The sequence below is a fragment of the Jaculus jaculus genome, chromosome X (genome assembly GCF_020740685.1).
Source record: "Jaculus jaculus isolate mJacJac1 chromosome X, mJacJac1.mat.Y.cur, whole genome shotgun sequence".
NCBI classification, from domain to species: Eukaryota; Metazoa; Chordata; class Mammalia; order Rodentia; family Dipodidae; genus Jaculus; species Jaculus jaculus.
The window spans coordinates 53,689,128-53,708,218 of record NC_059125.1 but is presented as its reverse complement, the minus strand read 5'-3'; the positions used below and the strand labels follow the sequence as shown (position 1 = coordinate 53,708,218).

At 38.7% G+C, this 19,091-nt stretch overlaps 1 protein-coding gene across 2 annotated transcripts in view; it reads left to right on the top strand.

Annotated features, from left to right (window-relative positions):
* The window catches only part of Klf8 (Kruppel like factor 8), a 133,377-nt gene that overhangs the window by 26,020 nt on the left and 88,266 nt on the right, over nucleotides 1-19,091 (top strand). The window contains exon 2 of one of the 2 annotated variants that reach the window (XM_045140466.1): nucleotides 6,444-6,497. The exons of the other annotated variant lie outside the window; for it this stretch is intronic. Within the exon in view, the coding sequence (XP_044996401.1) occupies nucleotides 6,491-6,497 (7 nt within the window). The 5' untranslated portion in view covers nucleotides 6,444-6,490. The remainder of the gene's footprint in view (nucleotides 1-6,443; nucleotides 6,498-19,091) is intronic. 2 annotated transcript variants of the gene reach the window in all.

Below are 19,091 nucleotides of genomic sequence, written 5' to 3'. Positions count from 1 at the left end.
CTGTCTGCACTTAGCATTCTCAGACTTTCATCAGAATAGTCCATACAACATGGCTCACCACTCCAGAAGACATCTTCAGTTGTAATCACCAAGTCCATGCCTATTCCTCCAAAACAAAGGTTCCAAAAGATCAACATCCACATGCATTTAGGATGTTTGCTTTATAATGTAGCTTACCACCACTATTTCTGCTTATATGAATTCCTTATTGATAAAAGTATGATGTCGAAGACTCTCATTGCTATTGTATCAAGCCCTGTCTCTCCCTTCATATATTATGTTTGCATTATAAAATTGTATGTCCCAGCATTTAGTACATATATATTTACAGTAGTTATTTTTTCATATTTAATTGATCCCATAATTGCTATATAATTTCTTCTCTGTCACTTCTTACAGTTTTCATCTGCATTTTGTATAAGAATAGATACTCCTGCTGATTTTTGGTTTTAGTTTACACTGATTTTTTTTTTTTTTTTTTTTTACCCTTTTGCTTTAATCTTCATTTGAGTTTACGGGAGAAGTAAGTTTCTTTTTTAAAAAAGTTGTTTATGTTTATTTATTTATTTGAGAGTGACAGACAGAGAGAAAAAGAGGGAGGGGGGAGGGAGGGAGGGAGAGAGAGAGAGAGAGAGAGAGAGAGAGAGAGAGAGAGAATGGGTGCACCAGGGCCTCCAGCCACTGAAAAAGCACTCAAAACATATCTGTGCTACCTTGTACATCTGGGTTACGTGGGTAATTGAGCCTCGTACCGGGGTCCTTAGGCTTCACAGGCAAGTTCTTAACCACTAAGCAATCTCTCCAGCTTGTAGTAAGTTTCTTATAAGCAGCACTGCCAGTGGATATTGGTTTTATGTTCATATGAGTAGTCTGCATTCTTTATTAGAAAAACTTAGTCCATTTATTTCCTAGATTATCACAGATGCCTAAGAACTTACTCCTGCACTTCAGTTAACTATTTTCTATTTGTTTTGAGTACCATTCTTTATCATATCTGAATATAACGTTTTCTGGTATCCTCTCTTCTTGTTCATCTTTGTCTTTTGTTGTTTCTTTTTAAATTTTTTTTTATTGAAAATGTCCATAATTGTAAACAATAGCCCATGGTAATTTCCTCCCTTCTCCAACTTTCCCCTTTGAAACTCCACTGTCCATCATATCCCCTCCCCTTCTCAACTAGTCTCTTTTATTTTGATGTCATGATCTTTTCTTCCTATTATGATGGTCTTGTGTAGGTAGTGTCAGACACTGTGAGGTCATGGATATCCAGGCCATTTTGTGTCTGGAGGAGCACGTTGTAGGGAGTCCTACCCTTCCTTTGGCTCTTACATTCTTTCTGCCATCTCTTTTGCAATGGACCCTGAACCATGAAAGGTGTGATTGAGATAGTACAGTGGTGAGCACTCCTCTGTTACTTCTTCTCAGCACCATGGTGCCTTATGAGTCATCCCAAGGTTACTGCCATCTGAAAAAAGGTTCTCTAACCAAAAGTGAGAGTAGCATTAATATGGGTATGAACATTAAGAGATGTGCTTACTGGGTAGTTTGGTGAGCATAGTATATACATTTATCCATATACCAGCAGACGTTACACCCCTAGGGCTCATGACTACCCCTGTTGTAGGTTTTCATTATCAGGGATGTATTCCCTCCCATGGAGCAGGCCTCCAGTCAAATTAGAGGGTGGTTGGTTTCCCCCATAACAGACGTGCCACTATTGCACCTGTTGGCTCACTTGGCCTAGCTGCCAAATATAAGGCTTGCAGTGTCTACTGTTGGGTATCTTCACTGGTGATTCTCTCTCCCATTGAACTGCATGCAGCATGGCTTTTTCCAGCTTTCTGTCAGCTGGTCTACATGGGGAAGGTTTTCAGCTCAGATCCAGCAGGGTTTCTTAGTGACCTTGCATCCCAAGTATGTACAGTCTTCAGCAATAGGGTCTTACCATATATGCCTGGTGGGAAGCCAAGGGCCTTGGCAATGGCCTGTAATGTTTTGGGGACATCAGGGACCTCCCTGGCCAACAACTCACTGGAAGTCATCCCATCCCTGGCACTGAAATTTTCTAGTAACAATCTATGGTTCCTGTGTGTTCCATTGTCTAAAAATAGTAGGTTTCCATATGACTTATTTATATACTCTTTGATTTTGATTAGCCCTCCCTCCACGTTTTATTTATTCAATCTCTTCCTCTGACCAGTTAATATGTGGCAGATTTAGAGTCCCTGGAAGGAGCCCCTGAGAGGCCAGCGCAATAAGCTCTGATGGAATAACATATATTGCAATGGAGATACCAGGATGTTGGAAATGCCAGAACCATACATTTATGCTGAGGAACATTGCAGATTCAGAGTGGCACTACTCCAAGAGAGGCATAACTGGAGGGGTGGAACTACCCAAGGCTGTTGGACGCCACATGATCCCATCATGAGTCATAGATACCAGATATTAAATTTCAATATTTGGGCTTTTTTCTGAGTACCAGTCTTGTTTTTGTCTGATCATTTTCTTACTATGCTCCCATTCATCTTATTTGGACTGGGAATGTTTACTTTGTGCTAGTACATGTTGTAAATTTATGACTTGTTGTTTGATATTATAGGGGCTTACAAATAAGAGTTTGCCCAAATCAGAACTTAAATTTTTAAACAGTGTTGGAATGGTCAAATACTATAGGGACTTTTATGTATCTTGAAGTAGGAGGTGACCATTAACTAGTGGAGACAAGAAGTGAAGGTTATGACTTAAACATGGAATGTTTTGGTGTCACGTTGACAAGGGGTGGACCTGTGATGGTTTATAGAGATTGTCACCTTGATTGAACCTTGAATCACCTGTGAGAGATTATCTAGATTAGTTTAGCCTCTGGGCTTGACTATATGGGATTATCTTGATTAGGTTAATTGAGGTGGAAAAACCTACCTCACCTGTGGGTATTTCCATTTCCTGGGCCAAGGTCTTATACTATATAAAAAAAGGAGAGAATAGGCTGAGCACCAGCATTCATCACACTCTGCTTTCTCACTGTGGACTGACTGTAATCAGCTAAGTCTCCAGCTATCATGCATTCCTGGAACTCTAAACTGAAATAAACCCCTTCTTCCTTAAACTGATTTTTGTCAGATATTTGACTCAGCAAAAAGAAGATAACTGATACACTTAGCTACCAGAGAAATGCAAATTAAAACTACTTTGAGATTGCATCTCACCCAGATTAGAATGACTAGCAACAAAAAAGAAAAGAAAAAGGAAAAAGTGGTGGTGAAGGTGTGGTGAAAGAGGAACACTTATTCACTGTTGGTGACTGTGCCAACCATTTTAGCAGTTATGGAAATCAGTGTGGAGGTTTCTTAAAAAGCTGAAAATATGACTGTAGAGATGGCTTAGCATTTAAGGCACTTGCTGCAAAGTCTAAGAACCCATGTTTGACTCTCCATGTTCCATGTAAGCCAGACACACAGGATGACTCAGGTACGTAACATCACACATGTGCACAAGGTGGTACACACATCTGGAGTTTGATTGCAGTGGCTGGGGTCTCTGGTGCACCAATTCTCTTTCACTCTCTCTTTCTCTTTTGCTCTCTCTTTCTGTTATAAAAATTACAACAAAAGCTAAAACTAGAACTACTTTATAACTTAGTTATACCACTCCTGGGCATATACCCAAAGGACTGTACATTTACTTCAGAGATAATTGCTCAGCCATGTTTATTGCTGCTATAGTCACAATAGCTATGACAGCAAGTCAGCCTAGATACCCATCTAATGATGGATAGATTATGAAGATATGGTACATCCACTCAATGGAGTTTTACTCCACTATAAAGAATAATTAAATTATGAAACTTGTAGGAAAATGGATGGAACTGAAAAAGATCATACTGAATGAACTGACTCAGATTCAAAAACACGAACATCACATGTTCTCTCTTATATGTAGATCCTAGCTTCATGTATCTAGATTAATAAGTAGAAGTTGGAATTAGTGTCTTTAGAGTCCAGAAAGCCGGAACAGGTCCATGGGGGGCCAATTTTTTTAAGGAAGGATAGTGCAATATAGGAAATTAGAAGTGAGTAATAGTGGGAAGGATTATGCAGGGATAGGGGCAGGGTGATAAAGGAGAGAAGGAGATTGTGGGAAGTGAGCTAAAACTAAATGCATAAGAATAAGCCATATGTAAGTCTACTACTTGGTAAGTCAAATACAGAGAGAGAATGGTCACGCCAGGGACTCTAGCCATTGCAAATGTACTCCAGACACATGTGCCACCTTGTACATCTGGCTTATGTGGGCACTGAGGAATGGAACCTGGATCATTAGGCTTCACAGTCATGTTCTTTAACTGCTAAGCCATCTCTCTAGCCCTATATATGATTTTTAAAGGTCCCCTACATTGGTAGATTGTGTTCCCAGGTGCCATGGGATATTAATCAAAAATTGTTGTGCCAGGGATAACTCCCAATATGTTGTTGGTCAGGGAGGCTACAGGGGCCCTTCAAGCAATAGGCTATTGCCATTGTACTTAGTTGCACATCAAAACTAGATTCACAATCTCTATTACTGAACACACCACATGTTTCAATTGGCAGACAGAGAAAACAAGCTGTAACTAAAGTGGAAGCTTCTTCCCTGCCTTCTAGCTTTTTTTTTTTTTAAATGACAGAAAGTGTTATACAAACTGCTGAGGAATAAAAGGAATCAATATTCCTACCAGCTATGGACTTTGTGTATGTCATAACCCGTCTGCAGGGCAGGAAGTACCCGCTGGGGCAATATTGGTATGAATGTTATGAGAGTAATCTGCTGCTTTTGGATTGGACTTGAGGCCCGCTCCCTGAGGCAAATCATGCCTGGTACCATAAATCTAGCCAAGAGCCTGTGGCTAGGGTCATTGGAGTTAGTGGTGAAACCACTACTGTGGATATGATAAATGGAAAGCATGTCAAACTGCCTTCTAACTATCTATGTTTGTTTGCCTAGATTGCAGTCTGAGTCACAGAAGTTTCTTTGTACAAAAGGCAGAGAGGTTAATGCAGCAATGCATATCTGGCAAAGTTGTCAAATATAAGTGACTAACGTGTGCTCAGCACTAAGCAACACATCTGAACCATCCCTTCCAAGGCTCAGGGAACCTTGTGGAAGAGTTGAAAAGTCATACAATGGGAAGAGGGTTGTGGAATACTTCCTTCTGGATGTGACATGGTCATTACACTCATTAACTCAAAGTAGCTGTTGTTCCCTGTACAAAACTGAGCCTGTCAGTATTTCATCATGGATTGAAAAGGGGTTCATGAAATCCTCACGCCTCTCAGAATTGCTAGTATTCACTCTTGATTCTTGGAAAAGGAGGAGTCATGTCCTTCAGTTGTGCAGCCACTGGTGGGTTACCTATTCTCTAGTAAGTAACCACCCAGTCATGATCATGCTAGTGACGTTAAGTTAATTTAATGGGTAAAAAAACAAAAAGGTATCAAAGCATGAAAGTAGAATGGGGATTAAATAAGAAGAAAATAGGTTTTAGTGGGACAAGAAGAGGATGAGAGAACCTAATGGGGGGACAGTAGGATTGAAATACATTATATGCGTGTATGAATGTGTCAAAATTAAAAAGAGATATAAAATATCCATCTGGAATAAAACAAGTAAAGGAGAAAATGACAGAAAATGGTATTAGATGGGATAGAAATTATGGAAAGAGAGAATAGTTTTTGTTTTTAGCCTTCCGAAATCAATTTGTTCTTCCTTCCTTTTCCACTTTCCTGGTCATACAGAATCTTTTTCTTTAAAGATATTTTTATTTTTATTTATTTATTTGACAGAGAAAGAGAGAGAGAGAGAGACAGAGAGAGAGAGACAATGGGCACGCCAGGGCTTCCAGCCACTGCAAACGAACTCCAGACACATGCACCCCCTTGTGCATCTGGCTAACGTGGGTCCTGGGGAATCAAGCCTCAAACCAGGGTCCTTAGGCTTCACAGACAAGCGCTTAACCACTAAGCCATCTCTCCAGCCCCAGAATCTTTTAAGTAGAGCTTTTGCAAAAATTCTAGGTGTTATTCCAAGGACACTGAGAATCTTTTGGAAAAGGATTATGATCAAGATGTGCTTAGAGAAAGTAATTTAATAGAAAGTGGAGGATTTTCCTCTGTTAGTACAACCCATGACTGTATATGGTAAACTATATTGTTGCATAGTGGCATGTTGACATTGCAAAGGACCAAACAGATTGCTAAAGAACCTAATTTATAATTAGATATTGGTGATTTCCATTTGTGGCTCATTTTCTTGTACTGTCCTTTTTACCCCTCTTTTTTTAGTGGTTGACTTTAAGAACATGTTTAGGCTCATTTATGCCATTTCTTTCTGTTGTTCTGCTCATCATAATCTGTCCTTATCTCTTATAATCTGAATTTTTATTTTTCCCTCCTTATTCCTTTTAGCTTGAAAATAATTCTCTGTGACAAAAGGACAAAAAAAAAGACATAAAATGGAAGGTGAGGAACAACTTTTCCTATGTCATTAATCAATTTCTAAGGTTGACCTTGTGCAGCTTTTCTACTTCTCTGTTCCTTATGGGAAGGGGGTGGGGCTATGGAATAGTTTTCTGGATATGAATAAAAGCCAAATATATTTCTTATGTTACCTGTGTTATTAGTCTTGATGAATTTGGGGACTTAGACATCTCTATTCCTGTGAACTATGGAGAGAGAGGCAATACCATTTCTTTTCATAGTAAATAGAAAATATCTGGATTATAAATAAAAATGGGAAGATAAGGTAATTTACAGAAAATATATTTTCTATAAATATTTACTGCAAAGTTTTTATGAAAGTAACTTACTTATCTCAGTACAGATCAGGTGTTTGGAATAAAACCTCATTCACATTAAATATTCAATAAATGTGGGCTATTATCACGTGGCTAGTAATGATTATGGTTGTATCAGCGTCAATCCTAAGTGAACAAAGATGTCTCACTCACATTGAGACATTTGGACAGAATTTAATACTAGGACTACTTATAAAATTGTGTAAGGGGGCTGGAGAGATGGCTTAGTGGTTAAGCGCTTGCCTGTGAAGCCTAAGGACCCTGGTTCGAGGCTCGGTTCCCCAGGACCCACGTTAGCCAGATGCACAAGGGGGCGCACGCGTCTGGAGTTCGTTTGCAGAGGCTGGAAGCCCTGGCGCGCCCATTCTCTCTCTCTCCCTCTATCTGTCTTTCTCTCTGTGTCTGTCGCTCTCAAATAAATAAATAAATAAATAAATAAATAAATAAATAAATTAATTAATTAATTAATTAAAAAAATTGTGTAAGGGATGGGTCAATGACAAAGGATATTATAATTTACAAAGCATAATATGAGCAAGTTACTCTCAGACTTGGTGGGATATGTGTAGAGAGTCATTCCCGGAACTCAGAATGATTACTTACATCGATTAGGGCCACTTGACAGAGTTATGATCTTTGGATAAAAGTCAGCCTACAGTAAATTTTCAAAGTATCATGTATCACACATTAATTATATATAATGTGTGTCAAATAATTTAATAATTTGATCAGTTCTTCTTGTACATATACCCAAAATTATCATTACAACAGAGGTATTTAACATTTTTGTGCATGTAATCTTGTGAGAGTCCAGTGAGGATATTTTCTACATAAAAGTACAGCACATCACATTAAAAGGAAACCAAGGGGCTGGAGAGCTGGCTTAACGGTTAAGCGCTTGCCTGTGAAGCCTAAGGACCCCAGTTCGAGGCTCAACTCCCCAGGACCCATGTTAACCAGATGCACAAGGGGCGCACGCGTCTGGAGTTCGTTTGCAGTGGCTGGAAGCCCTGGTGCACCCATTCTCTCTCCTTCTCTCTATCTTCCTCTTTCTCTCTCTGCCTGTCACTCTCAAATAAATAAAGAAAAATAACAACAAAAAAAATAAAAGGAGGGGGGAGGGAGGGTATTACAATGGGATATTTTTTATAATCATGGAAAATTTTAATAAAAATTGTGAAAAGAAAAAAAAATAAATCAAAAGAAAAAAAGAGAGAAAGGGATTCTAGATAAACAGGAATAAATAAATAAAAGGAAACCAATTTTATAGAAGTGTTCTTATCAAATATTTTTAAGTTATGATAGAGAATATGATTCTTTTCAAAAATATAAAGATCTATCAGTGTCTGTAAAATGTGCTATAACTGAAAACACTGAGTACAAAAAATAGCTTAAGATTAACTAATATTCTATGAAAATATATGGAAAATCTGTTGGTGCAAAGTTATATGTACTGCTAATAAAATTACTCATGATAAAAATAAATACTATATTTCAATGAGTGAAGTTGAAATTAGAATTTTTCTCTAGTTAAACTTTATGGATTCCTCTGAAGGACTCCAGATCTCAAGTTAGAGTTCAGGTCTGTGTATAGGATGCAGTCAAAAATATATTTGTATGCACATGTGCAAAATAAGTGATTAACAAACACCAAGCTCTAATTACAAAAGTATTTTTAGAGCATTTATTTCTATTGGGTCATATAGTGCAGTCCAATTTCCACATGTTGTTGAACCTGTTTTGAATCTTGGATTCAAACATCAGCTTAAGCTCTGGTAGTTGTATGACTTTGGGAAAATCACTTGACCTCACAATACTGTAGAACATTATTAATCCTCAAACAAAGTTATTATCAGGTAAGTATAGGATAATATTGTTAAACTATACAGTGTAGTATTGGTTACAGAGTGAATACTTGACAAATTTATTGAATGGATCAATTCAAATTGACATTCTCACTGTCAAAGCCATAGAAACGGTCATAGTAATTTTGAGTTATTAAAACTATTAATTTATTTTTCTTCTATTACAATTTGATTTTAAAAGTAGTAATTCCTGGTGATATTGTCAGTTGTTCTTTGGTTAACTATACTGTATGACTAATAGAACGGCATTCATTACCTAATACAAATAAATTTTCTGAAAAATGACAGATGCTCACATTTATTAAATATTATATCCAGGTACTCTCATAAGTATTTTATATTAATTATGCTCTAAATCTTTGCCATAATCTTGTGAGGTTGCCACTATTATCACTCACACTTTAGAGGTGAGAAATAAAGGTATAAAGTGTCTCATGAACTTGTCCAAAGTCACGGAACTGTTGTTTCCTATCTACATATTAGCCACTTTACTTAGAGAGGGATGACATACCTACTTTCGGATAATTTGGTTAGTGTTAGACTAGGATTCAAATCAGACGCCTCAGTTGTTTCCATTATGTGAGGACACATTTGGCCTGTGAAGTCACTATGTTAGTTTTTTTTTTTTTTTTACTGTTTAGGTTTAGTTTTGTAGTTATTAGACAATTATATATTTAAATGAAATACCAGAAGACTGTATTATTAAAAGAAATCTTTTATAATGAAACATTTCTGAAGTTTGTTGGTTCATTGAGAGAGTTTAGTAGGGGATTGTAGGAGTTGCTACATATACTTACCATTTTTTTTTTAAATTAAGAAGGCCCACCTATTATGGAAAATACCAGTGACTAGTCTAGAAGTCTATTTCCTATTTATAATTTCAGTTAGTCTTGCCTGAAAGAAATAGTGTTCATTTGTTATTAATATTTTCCTACAGCATAGAAGCATATTATGTATATTAGCAGTTAGGATCTACCAAGCTTGCAGACATACTGGGACTGTGGAAGTTGGTGAATATGTTGTGAAGATGGTGTAATGAAGGTAAGATAGAATTCCAAGCACAATGCAAACAAGCCCAAAAGAGAAGCACTTTGCTAGCAATTAAAAGTTTGGTTTCTTTTTTTTTCTGCCCTAGAAGAAGTAAGACTTTCATACAAAAAGAGAAGGATGTATATGCATCTGGTATAAAGGAAAGTAGGGAAGAGCAGTGAAAGAAAAAACAGTGATTCTAAGAGAGACATTAACCAGGGTATTGGGGTATGGTCAAGGTGGATGAAAAATGAGCAACCTGTTCTCTTGTGAAATGGAAAGAGTGGATGTGGCATATGTTTACTAGTGTTGGGGGAAGTTGATGGTTAGGGCTGGTAGTGACTACTACTTTCATAGTCTTTGGGTTTGTCTCTTTTTATATTATCATATATTTTCATGGAACCATCCTTCTTTACTTTTTGTAAATTTCAGAAATATATGGGTTGTGTTCACTTTCTGGCTATTATTAATACTGCTGTATGATATGTTATTTAAATGGGGTTTTTTGTTGTTTTTTTGAGGTAGGGTCTCACTCTAGCCCAGGCTGATCTAGAATTCACTATGGAGTCTCTGGCCTCGAACTCACAGTGATCCTCTTACTTCTGCCTCCTGAGTGCTGGGATCAAAGGCGTGCGCCACCATGCCTGGCACTGTAAATAGTTTTTGCTGCATAAGCATGTTTATGATGATTAATCTTAGTTGTCAATTTTATAGGATTTAGAATCACAATGGGAACAAATCTCTGAGCATATCTGTGAGGGATTTCTTAGATTATGTTAATAGAGATGGGAAGACCCACCCTAAATGTAGACAGCACCACTTCATGGGCTGGGGTCCTGAACTGCATAAAAAATAAAACAAGTAACTGAATACCAGCATTCATTGCTTGTTGCTTCCTGACTACAAACTGAATGTAATTAGCTGCTTCATGTTCCTGTCAGCCATGATTTCCCCATCATAAGGGATATTATCCCCTTAAACTTTATGCCAAAATAAAGTTTCCTCATTAAGGTGCTTTGGTCAGGGGTTTGTTGCAGTAATGAGAAAAGTAGTTAATAAAGAAAATTGGTACCAAGATGGAGTGGGAGGAGAAGCTATTACTGTGATAAACTTGATCATGTGCTTAAAAGCCTTTTGGAACTTTTGTGGGAGGAATGTGGAGCAATGTAAAACTTTAGGCCAGAAAAGCCATAGAATGCTGTACACAGAGCTTAACAGGACATTCTGCAGAGAGTTTGGAATGCCAGAATGCCAAGAAAAGTACAAGCAGTGGAGGCCTGGCTCATGAGAAATTGGATGAATTTAAAGGCAATGGACTAATTTGTTTGGCAGAAGAAATTTCAAGATTGGACAGTGTTCAGGATATGCTATGAAAAGGGAGAGAGCAACAAATGATTAGAAAGGTATGAAAATTGCAAAATATGGCATAGGAAGAATATGAGTCAGTTTAAAATTTCCCAAAGGAGCATATTGAGAAGGCAGCTGTAACTGCTAATGAGAAACCTATAATCTATACTAGACAACAGAAAAGGTGTCCTGGGGACAAGAACTCACTCACCAAAGGCTCAAAATTTTGAGAATGAAAGTTCTTCTGAAAGGAGAGAACCTAAATTAAGAATGTTGAAAGTGCCATAGAAGGGGCTACCTGCTCAAAAACAGCTGCCTACATAAGTGTTTTCACAGATTCAGCAACCAAAGTACACAGATGTTCATACAGCTGTAGAACTTGGCAGCATCATCCACATGGTTATGATTTTTGGAGGGATGAAAGATGGAAAATGGAGAAGTCATGGGTCTTTGCTCCAGAGAGCTGCTGTGGCCAGACAAAGTTTGGCATGATGACAGTCCTTGAAAGGAGGCCCAGAGATGCTATTGTGTGAAACTATGAAAGTGAATTTAAATTGCAATGGAGATACCAGGATATTGGAGTTGCCAATGTCATATGACATCTTCTGAATGAAAATGCAGGCACAAAGTGGAGCTGTTCTAGGAGGCCATGTCCTGCAGGCAGAAGAGCTAGAAAGGCAGGATTCTCCATCCCCTTTGTAGCCCAGATGATTCTATCATGAATCTCACCAAAGTGTTGTGAGGCTTTTTATTAATAAGTGTTTAAAAACTGATTAGAGATCTCTAAATGATAAGAAAGTATTATAATCATTACTGTGATGATAATTATAGTACCATATATTACTGTGTGGAAAGGAGATTAGGCCTCTTAGAGGATAAATAAGTAAATTGGGGTCTGTAAGAAAGGTAATTGTAGGGCTGGAGAGATGGCTTAGTGGTTAAGCGCTTGCCTGTGAAGCCTAAGGACCCTGGTTCAAGGCTCGGTTCCTCAGGACCCACGTTAGCCAGATGCACAAGGGGGCGCATGTGTCTGGAGTTCGTTTGCAGTGGCTGGAAGCCCTGGCGTGCCCATTCTCTCTCTCTCCCTCTATCTGTCTTTCTCTCTGTGTCTGTCGCTCTCAAATAAATAAATAAATAAATAAATAATTTTAAAAAAAAGAAAGGTAATTGTAGAGTGGCCACTGTAAGCAATATTATTTCTTCTCATTCTCATGTTTCCTACATATTCTTTCTCTCTATTTATTTTACTAACACTTGGATTACTATTTGTTTCCAGACTTTAAATACATTAGGATCTAAAAAGCCAAGTCCCTGGAATGCTCAAATTCTTTCCCTATCACCTTATGTATAAATAAAAATATTTTTAAAGGAAAAGGCCTGAAGGAAGAGTACCACGTTAGTTTTCTTTGTTTAAAAACAACTGTCTAGTAAAGTATTTCGACAAATGCAGCAACCAAGGCACACATATATCATAACTGTTTTGGTTCAGAGGAACAACACTTTATCCTAAGTTGGCAGCAAAATTGGTCACATATTATATAATTATATAATTGGTCACATGATACTGGTTTTGTAGGCATGGGAGATTCAAGATTGAATGGGTTATGGCACCTTACTGCACAGTCTCAGATAGCTGCTGAAGTAAGACATTGTGTAGCAAGTTCGAATTCCTTTCAAGAAGGCCCTGAAAGGCTCTTGTCTAAAGCTATAAGACTCCAGGATTTTGGAGATGTCAGAATGATGGGCCATCCACTATGAAAATCTGTAGACTTGGAGTAGAGTCAGTCCAAGAGAGAGTCTGTGTGTACTATGGGCAGCAGAGCTGGAAGGGTGGGGATGCCCATGCCTTTTGGAACCCAGCTGATTCCATTATGAGTGGCACACACTGTACATGCAGGTAAAGTATTTGGGGTTTGCCCTGCTTGGCTTTGACCTTGCTTTGGATGAATCTTTCTTTGCTTTGCCACCAGTCTTCCCTTTTGGAATGATGTTGTAGTTGACTTCATGTTGCTGGAATGAACATTCAACCAGAAGCAACTTACAGAAGGAATGGATTTATTTATGGCTTACAGATTCCAAGGGTAGATCCATCATGGGAGAAGAAGCTGGCTCACTTCCATACATCCATAGCAGAGAGACATCTGCCAGTGCCCGCAAGAATAAATAGCCAGAACTCCATCTGGCTCTCTATACACCTAGTAGGGCTGGAGTCAAGATCCACCATCCAGTGAAACACCTCCTTCCATCACATTTTGTGATATATTTTGGAAAAGGTTCCATGTACTGTGCTGGGTGTATTGTATGTGTGTGTAGTATATCCACACACCTAATGTGCATGTGTGAGGAGGCCAGAGGAGAATACCAGGTATCCTCCCTTATCACTATAGCATGTTTTCTTGAGATGTAATGTCTCACTGAACCTGGAGCTGTTGTGTTTTTGGTCAGACTGGCTGATCAGTGGATGGCCCCAATGATTCTCCTGTCTCTCTAACACCCTCAAAGGACTGGAGCTACACATATAAATCACCTGTTAATATGAGTGCTATGGATCAAATTCAGGCTCTTTAAGGCCCTCTCAGGACGTCATACTTGAGCTCTTACCTGCTGAGCCATATGCCCAGCCTGTTGTATGCCTTTTATGTCATTTTAATCTATAATGTAGTTCAATACTAATGTTTCATTAATAGTTTTGTTTGAATGATGCAACTTTTGGGGAAAGTGGGAAACTGTCTGCTATTAGTTCACTGAATATTATTAGTCTCTAATTTACTTCCATTCTTTGTGCCAAAAATTCTTATGTTTGTTTTTTTAATCCTGTCCCAGCAGGTTCAAACACCAAATCCCACAGCTCCATGTCTAGCATCTGGGGCTCAAGATGGACTCATCTGGGCTCCAAAGGGTGTGGGTAGCCCTGTCTGTCCAGCTCTGCTACCTGCAGTACCCATAACCTCTGTCTTTGGTTGTCTTCACTCCATGCCAGCAGCTTTCTTCAGTGTACTGGCATCTCCAACATTCTGGGTTCTCAGTTGCATCTTGGGCTGTACCTTCACAAAATGGCCTCACAGGGCCTTCTTGCAGCAATACCAACCCTACAGCATATTGCTGGCTTCAGCCTCTGTGTGGATCTATGGTGCTAGAGTCTATGACCACCTTAATCTTGTATCTCTTGTTCCTGCAAAAATCACATTGATGGTACTGCTCAGTTCTGTTGTCAGCTTAAGATGTAACCTTGCATTCTTCAAATATAGATATATGAACTTCAGTGTGCCTTCTAGGCTGACCCTGGGAAACACTTCTATATATACATATGATATTAACAATCAATTTGATATTAACAATATATTGCTATTAAAATAGTCACCACTATATGCTACATATGAGCTTACAAGAACTTCTGGGAGCTGCCTTTAAAATATTTGAACAGTTCATTAACATCATAATGTGTTTGAATTTTCTACTTACACTTATTTAAAATGTCATACTTTAATAAATAGATTCTTATAATGGGTTCCTTTAAAAATATTTTATTTATTGGGGAGAGAAATAGGGAGACAGAGAGAATGGGTGTGTGAGTCTCCAGACACTGCAAATGAACTCCAGACACATGTGTCACCTTGTACATCTGGCTTAAGTGGGTCCTGGGAAATTGAATCTGGGTCCTTTGGCTTTGCAGGTAAGCACCTTAGCCACTAAGCAATCCCTCCAGCCCTATAATGGGTTGTTAAGTGGTCTTATGATAAGCACTCTTTAAGCTCTAAAACACCTGTTAAGGTCTCGTGACAATATAATGGTTCTAACTCATTTCAGTTTACATAGCCACACTCTGATTTCCACTTCTCCCTCTTCTACATTTGAATCACTTCTTCAAAACATTCCCAGAGAACCACTGTATCACTAGCTTGTACTGAGTGCAGAGCATCTAGTACAAATGTTTTAGACAGAATTGAAATATTACATTTACTGAACTTTTACATTTTGTAACAAAAACATGAAACTACTATTGGGGTGATTTGATTCAGGTGTTCCTCATACATTTATGTATTCTGAATGCTAGGTCCCCATCTGGTGGCATTTAGGGAATTGGAGCCTCCTGGAGGTAGAATATTGCTTGGGGCAGGCTTATGGGCCAGCTTCCTCTTGCCAGCGTTTGGCACATTCTCCTGCTGCTGTTGACCACCTGATTGTTGGCCAGGAGGTAATGCCCATCCTCTACTCACACCATCATTTTCCCTGCCATCATGGAGCTTCCCCTTGAGTCTGTAAGCCAAAATAAACCCTTTTCTCTTACAAGCTGCTCTTCTTGGGTGTTTAATGCCAGCAACATGAAGCAGACTGTAAGAACCCCCTTACAGAATTTAAAGTCTAACTTACTCAGCTCTATTATCTCTGAAAAGAAACACAGGAAGAATCTGGTTGATTAAAGTGCACCTTATCAATTTCAGTTCTTCTGTAGTCATAATTGTTAATTATGAACAATGATATTATTTGTTTTATCTTCTTGTTATAGCTGTCACTTGGATAGTCATATTTGAAAAACAAACTTGTCGAAAAGCAAGATATCTGCAGAACCAATACACTACATAATTAGTTTTTGATTGAGAGATTGGCTATCTCCCTCTAGTGCTTCTTGAAATTTATTGTAGTAGACAGCTTCAGGTTCGCTGTGATTAACTTCCAAACCAGGCACAGTTATGGAGGAAGGGATATTTACTGAAGCTTACAGATCCAGGGGATGTTGGCCCCCTCTTCATGGACCAGGCAGAGAGAGAAAAAAGCCAAAAGCCATATAGCACACTTCAGGAACTCCAGGTGGAACTAGGCAATTTGCATATCTTTATATTGGAATTTCAAACCCACCACCACACCTTAATATCCTCCCAGCAACACCTCTTCCAGCCAGGTGGCTGCAGATCCAAACTACAAACTAATAAAACTGAATATATCGGGAACCATCTATTCAAATTATCACATTCATTAATCTAATTTTTAAAATCTGTGTGGTGATCCTAACCTTCACTTCTATTTGTGTGGTTTGGTGGCTGTAATCAAGTAGTAGGTATCTCATTGTGGTTTGAATGTAACGTGTCCCCCATAGACTCATGTGCTTGAATACTTTGTCTACAGTTAGCAATACTGTGTGGAAGGTTGTGAAAAATTTTGGATGTGGAGCCTTGATGGAAAAAATATGTCACTGTGTGTAGAGCTCTGTAATCCAGTCCCACTTGCTGTTTGCTGTCTGCTTCTTGACTCTAGTGTAGTATGACTAGCTTTTCCCTCACTCTTATTGCCATGCCTTTGCATCCATGAAACTTCCCCTCAAAATTGAAAGCTGAAAATAAATCCCTTCTTTCCACTAGTTGCTTCTGGTCAGGTATTTGTTCACAGTAATGATAAAGTAACTGATACACTAATAAACAGCACACAGAGTTACAGCCCTCTTCATTTGCCTGCCTCAGTAACATAGGAGTATTCATTGAGTCGTTTCTGCTTTTAACTAAACACTGTTGGCCACAATCTAGCTGACCTATGTACAGTCGCTGATGTTAAGGAAGAGTCCATTGCAAGCATCTGACCAGGCATGTGACTAAATTTTTGTGTCCTGGCTCCTGTATGAAGGTTTAAACAGGGAAGAAAAAGAGAAAAAGCCCCCCCCCCCAATTAGAATGACCTCAGCCCACTCCCTCCATTTATAATAGTTCTATACAAATTCCTAGTCTCCTAGGATGTGTCATGAGACATGTTGCCGGCACTAGGGCAATACCTTCAGTCATCCCTTCCTGCCTCTACTTACAATCCTAGTGCCTGCCCTTCCCCACTTTTTCTAAAAGTTGGACAGAGGGCTGGAGAGATTGCTTAGTGGTTAAGCACTTGCCTGTGAAGCCTAAGGACCCCGGTTCAAGGCTCCATTCCCCAGGACCCACGTTAGCCAGATGTACAAGGGGGCGCACGCGTCTGGAGTTCACTTGCAGTGGCTGGAAGCCTTGGCGCGCCCATTCTCTCTCTTGCTCTCTGCCTCTTTTTCTCTCTCTCTGTCACTCTCAAATAAATAAAAAATAAACAAAAAAATTTTTAAAGTCGGACAGAAAGAATATATTACACATCCTCCCCTTTGAAACTGCCAGAATAGAAGTTTAAAGGGCATGTTTCCAAGTGAGTGTGAGAGTTTGACCTTTATTTCATAGATTCTCAAGGACTTTTATTGGTTTCTGAGCATTATGAGTCCAACATGCACTAAACCAGAAGAAAGCACTCAATTCAGACCCTATAAGCATAAAGCTTCTTGCTCAAGACCAGGAAAAGGATATTCAAGAAGCACAAAGGACTACAGGGGTTAAGAAAAGATAAAGAAGGAGAAGAGAAGCTGGAGGAATAGTAAGCTGAAGTCACTCTTAGAGAAGGGAGATAAGTGGAAATAAAAGGAAAACTATAGTTATCCAATGGGGACTGACTTGTCTGTATTATTTATTGTTTTTTTGACATACTTGGCTGACTTCAGAGTCCTCTCTTAATAAGACCATACTCCTTTTCTACCTGAAATATATAAATTCATCAGCTTTGTGACACTTAATATATAATGCTTTCCACAAATAACCTCACAAACAATAGAGCATTGTGATCTTTAGAGGGAGAGATTGGTCAGTGGAGTGCTCTGTACCATTGCCCTAGGATTTCCCTAGGAGAAATCCCAGTATACATTAGCCTGTGTGGAATCAGATTAACCATGTATTCTAGAATCATTTTGGATGCAGAAAGACAATGTTATAAGGGTGTACACATTTTTCTTTTGAGTCTTGGCTATGGCTAAACTCAGAAGAAATGTAGTTTGTCTGCTATAACTGCAACCTATTGCGGATTATGTTTTCACATCTTTATTTAAAAAAAAACATTTTATTATTTATTTATTTGACAGAGAAAGAGGAAGAAAGAGAGAGAGAGAATGGTCACGCCAGAGTCTCTAGCCACTGCAAATGAACTCCAGACACATGCACCTTTGTGCATCTGGCTAACATGGGTCCTGGGGAATCTAACCTGGGTCCTTTGGCTTTGCAGACAAATGCTGTAACCACTAAGCCATCCCTCCAGCCTGATCTTTTGCATCTTTTTGTAGTTAATTTAGAATTTCATTAAGCGGTTAGAGAATATGGCTTGTGTAATTTCTAGATTTAGGAATTCATAGGGTTTTATTATAGCTTAATATATGATTTAAATATTTTAACATTTATTTTTAATTATTTCATATATGCTTATAAATATGTTGATCATATGCATCTCCCATTACCTTCTCCTTTTTCCCTTGCGCTCTGTTGAACCTCTTCTTCTAATCTAGTTTCTCTCCTTTGATGTCTTTTGTATGATTCACTACATTTAATTAGGGTTGCTTGCATTACGATGGGTGGGGGTTATTTACTGGAGTATAGGTAACTTACAAGTGGAAACATCATAGAAAAACCTGATTTCTCCTCTCCCAGTAACTGTTAATTGTCAATAGCTCTTCAGCAAAAGGGAGGGAACTCCTGTGCCCCTCCTCTATTCATGATGGAATGTTGACAGGTCTGGTCTTGTTCAGGTCTTGTGTAAGAAATCACAGCAGCTAAGTTCATGACTACAATGGCCACATCATATCGAGCAGACAGCCTTTCACAGCACTCTTGCCTCTGGCTCTTACATTCTTTTAGCTTCTTCTTCCACAATGTTTCCTGAGCCTTGGATGAGGTGCTATGGATGTTCCATTTGGGGCTGAGCATTCAACAGCCACTTATTATCAGCTGTTTGCATTATGAGCCTCTGCAGTGACTGTGGTCCACTACAAAAAAAGTAGCTTCTGTAACCAATACTCAAAGTAGCACTATTATATGAGCACAAACATAAATGAAGAGAAGGCAGTTTGATGAGCACAACATGTCCATTTAGCAAAACAACAACACTAGTATCCCTGATAGGGCCTATGACCTCCCCAGCCATGGGGTTTTGACCAGATTTACAGTATTAGGTATGAATTTCCTTCTTTGAAGTAGGCC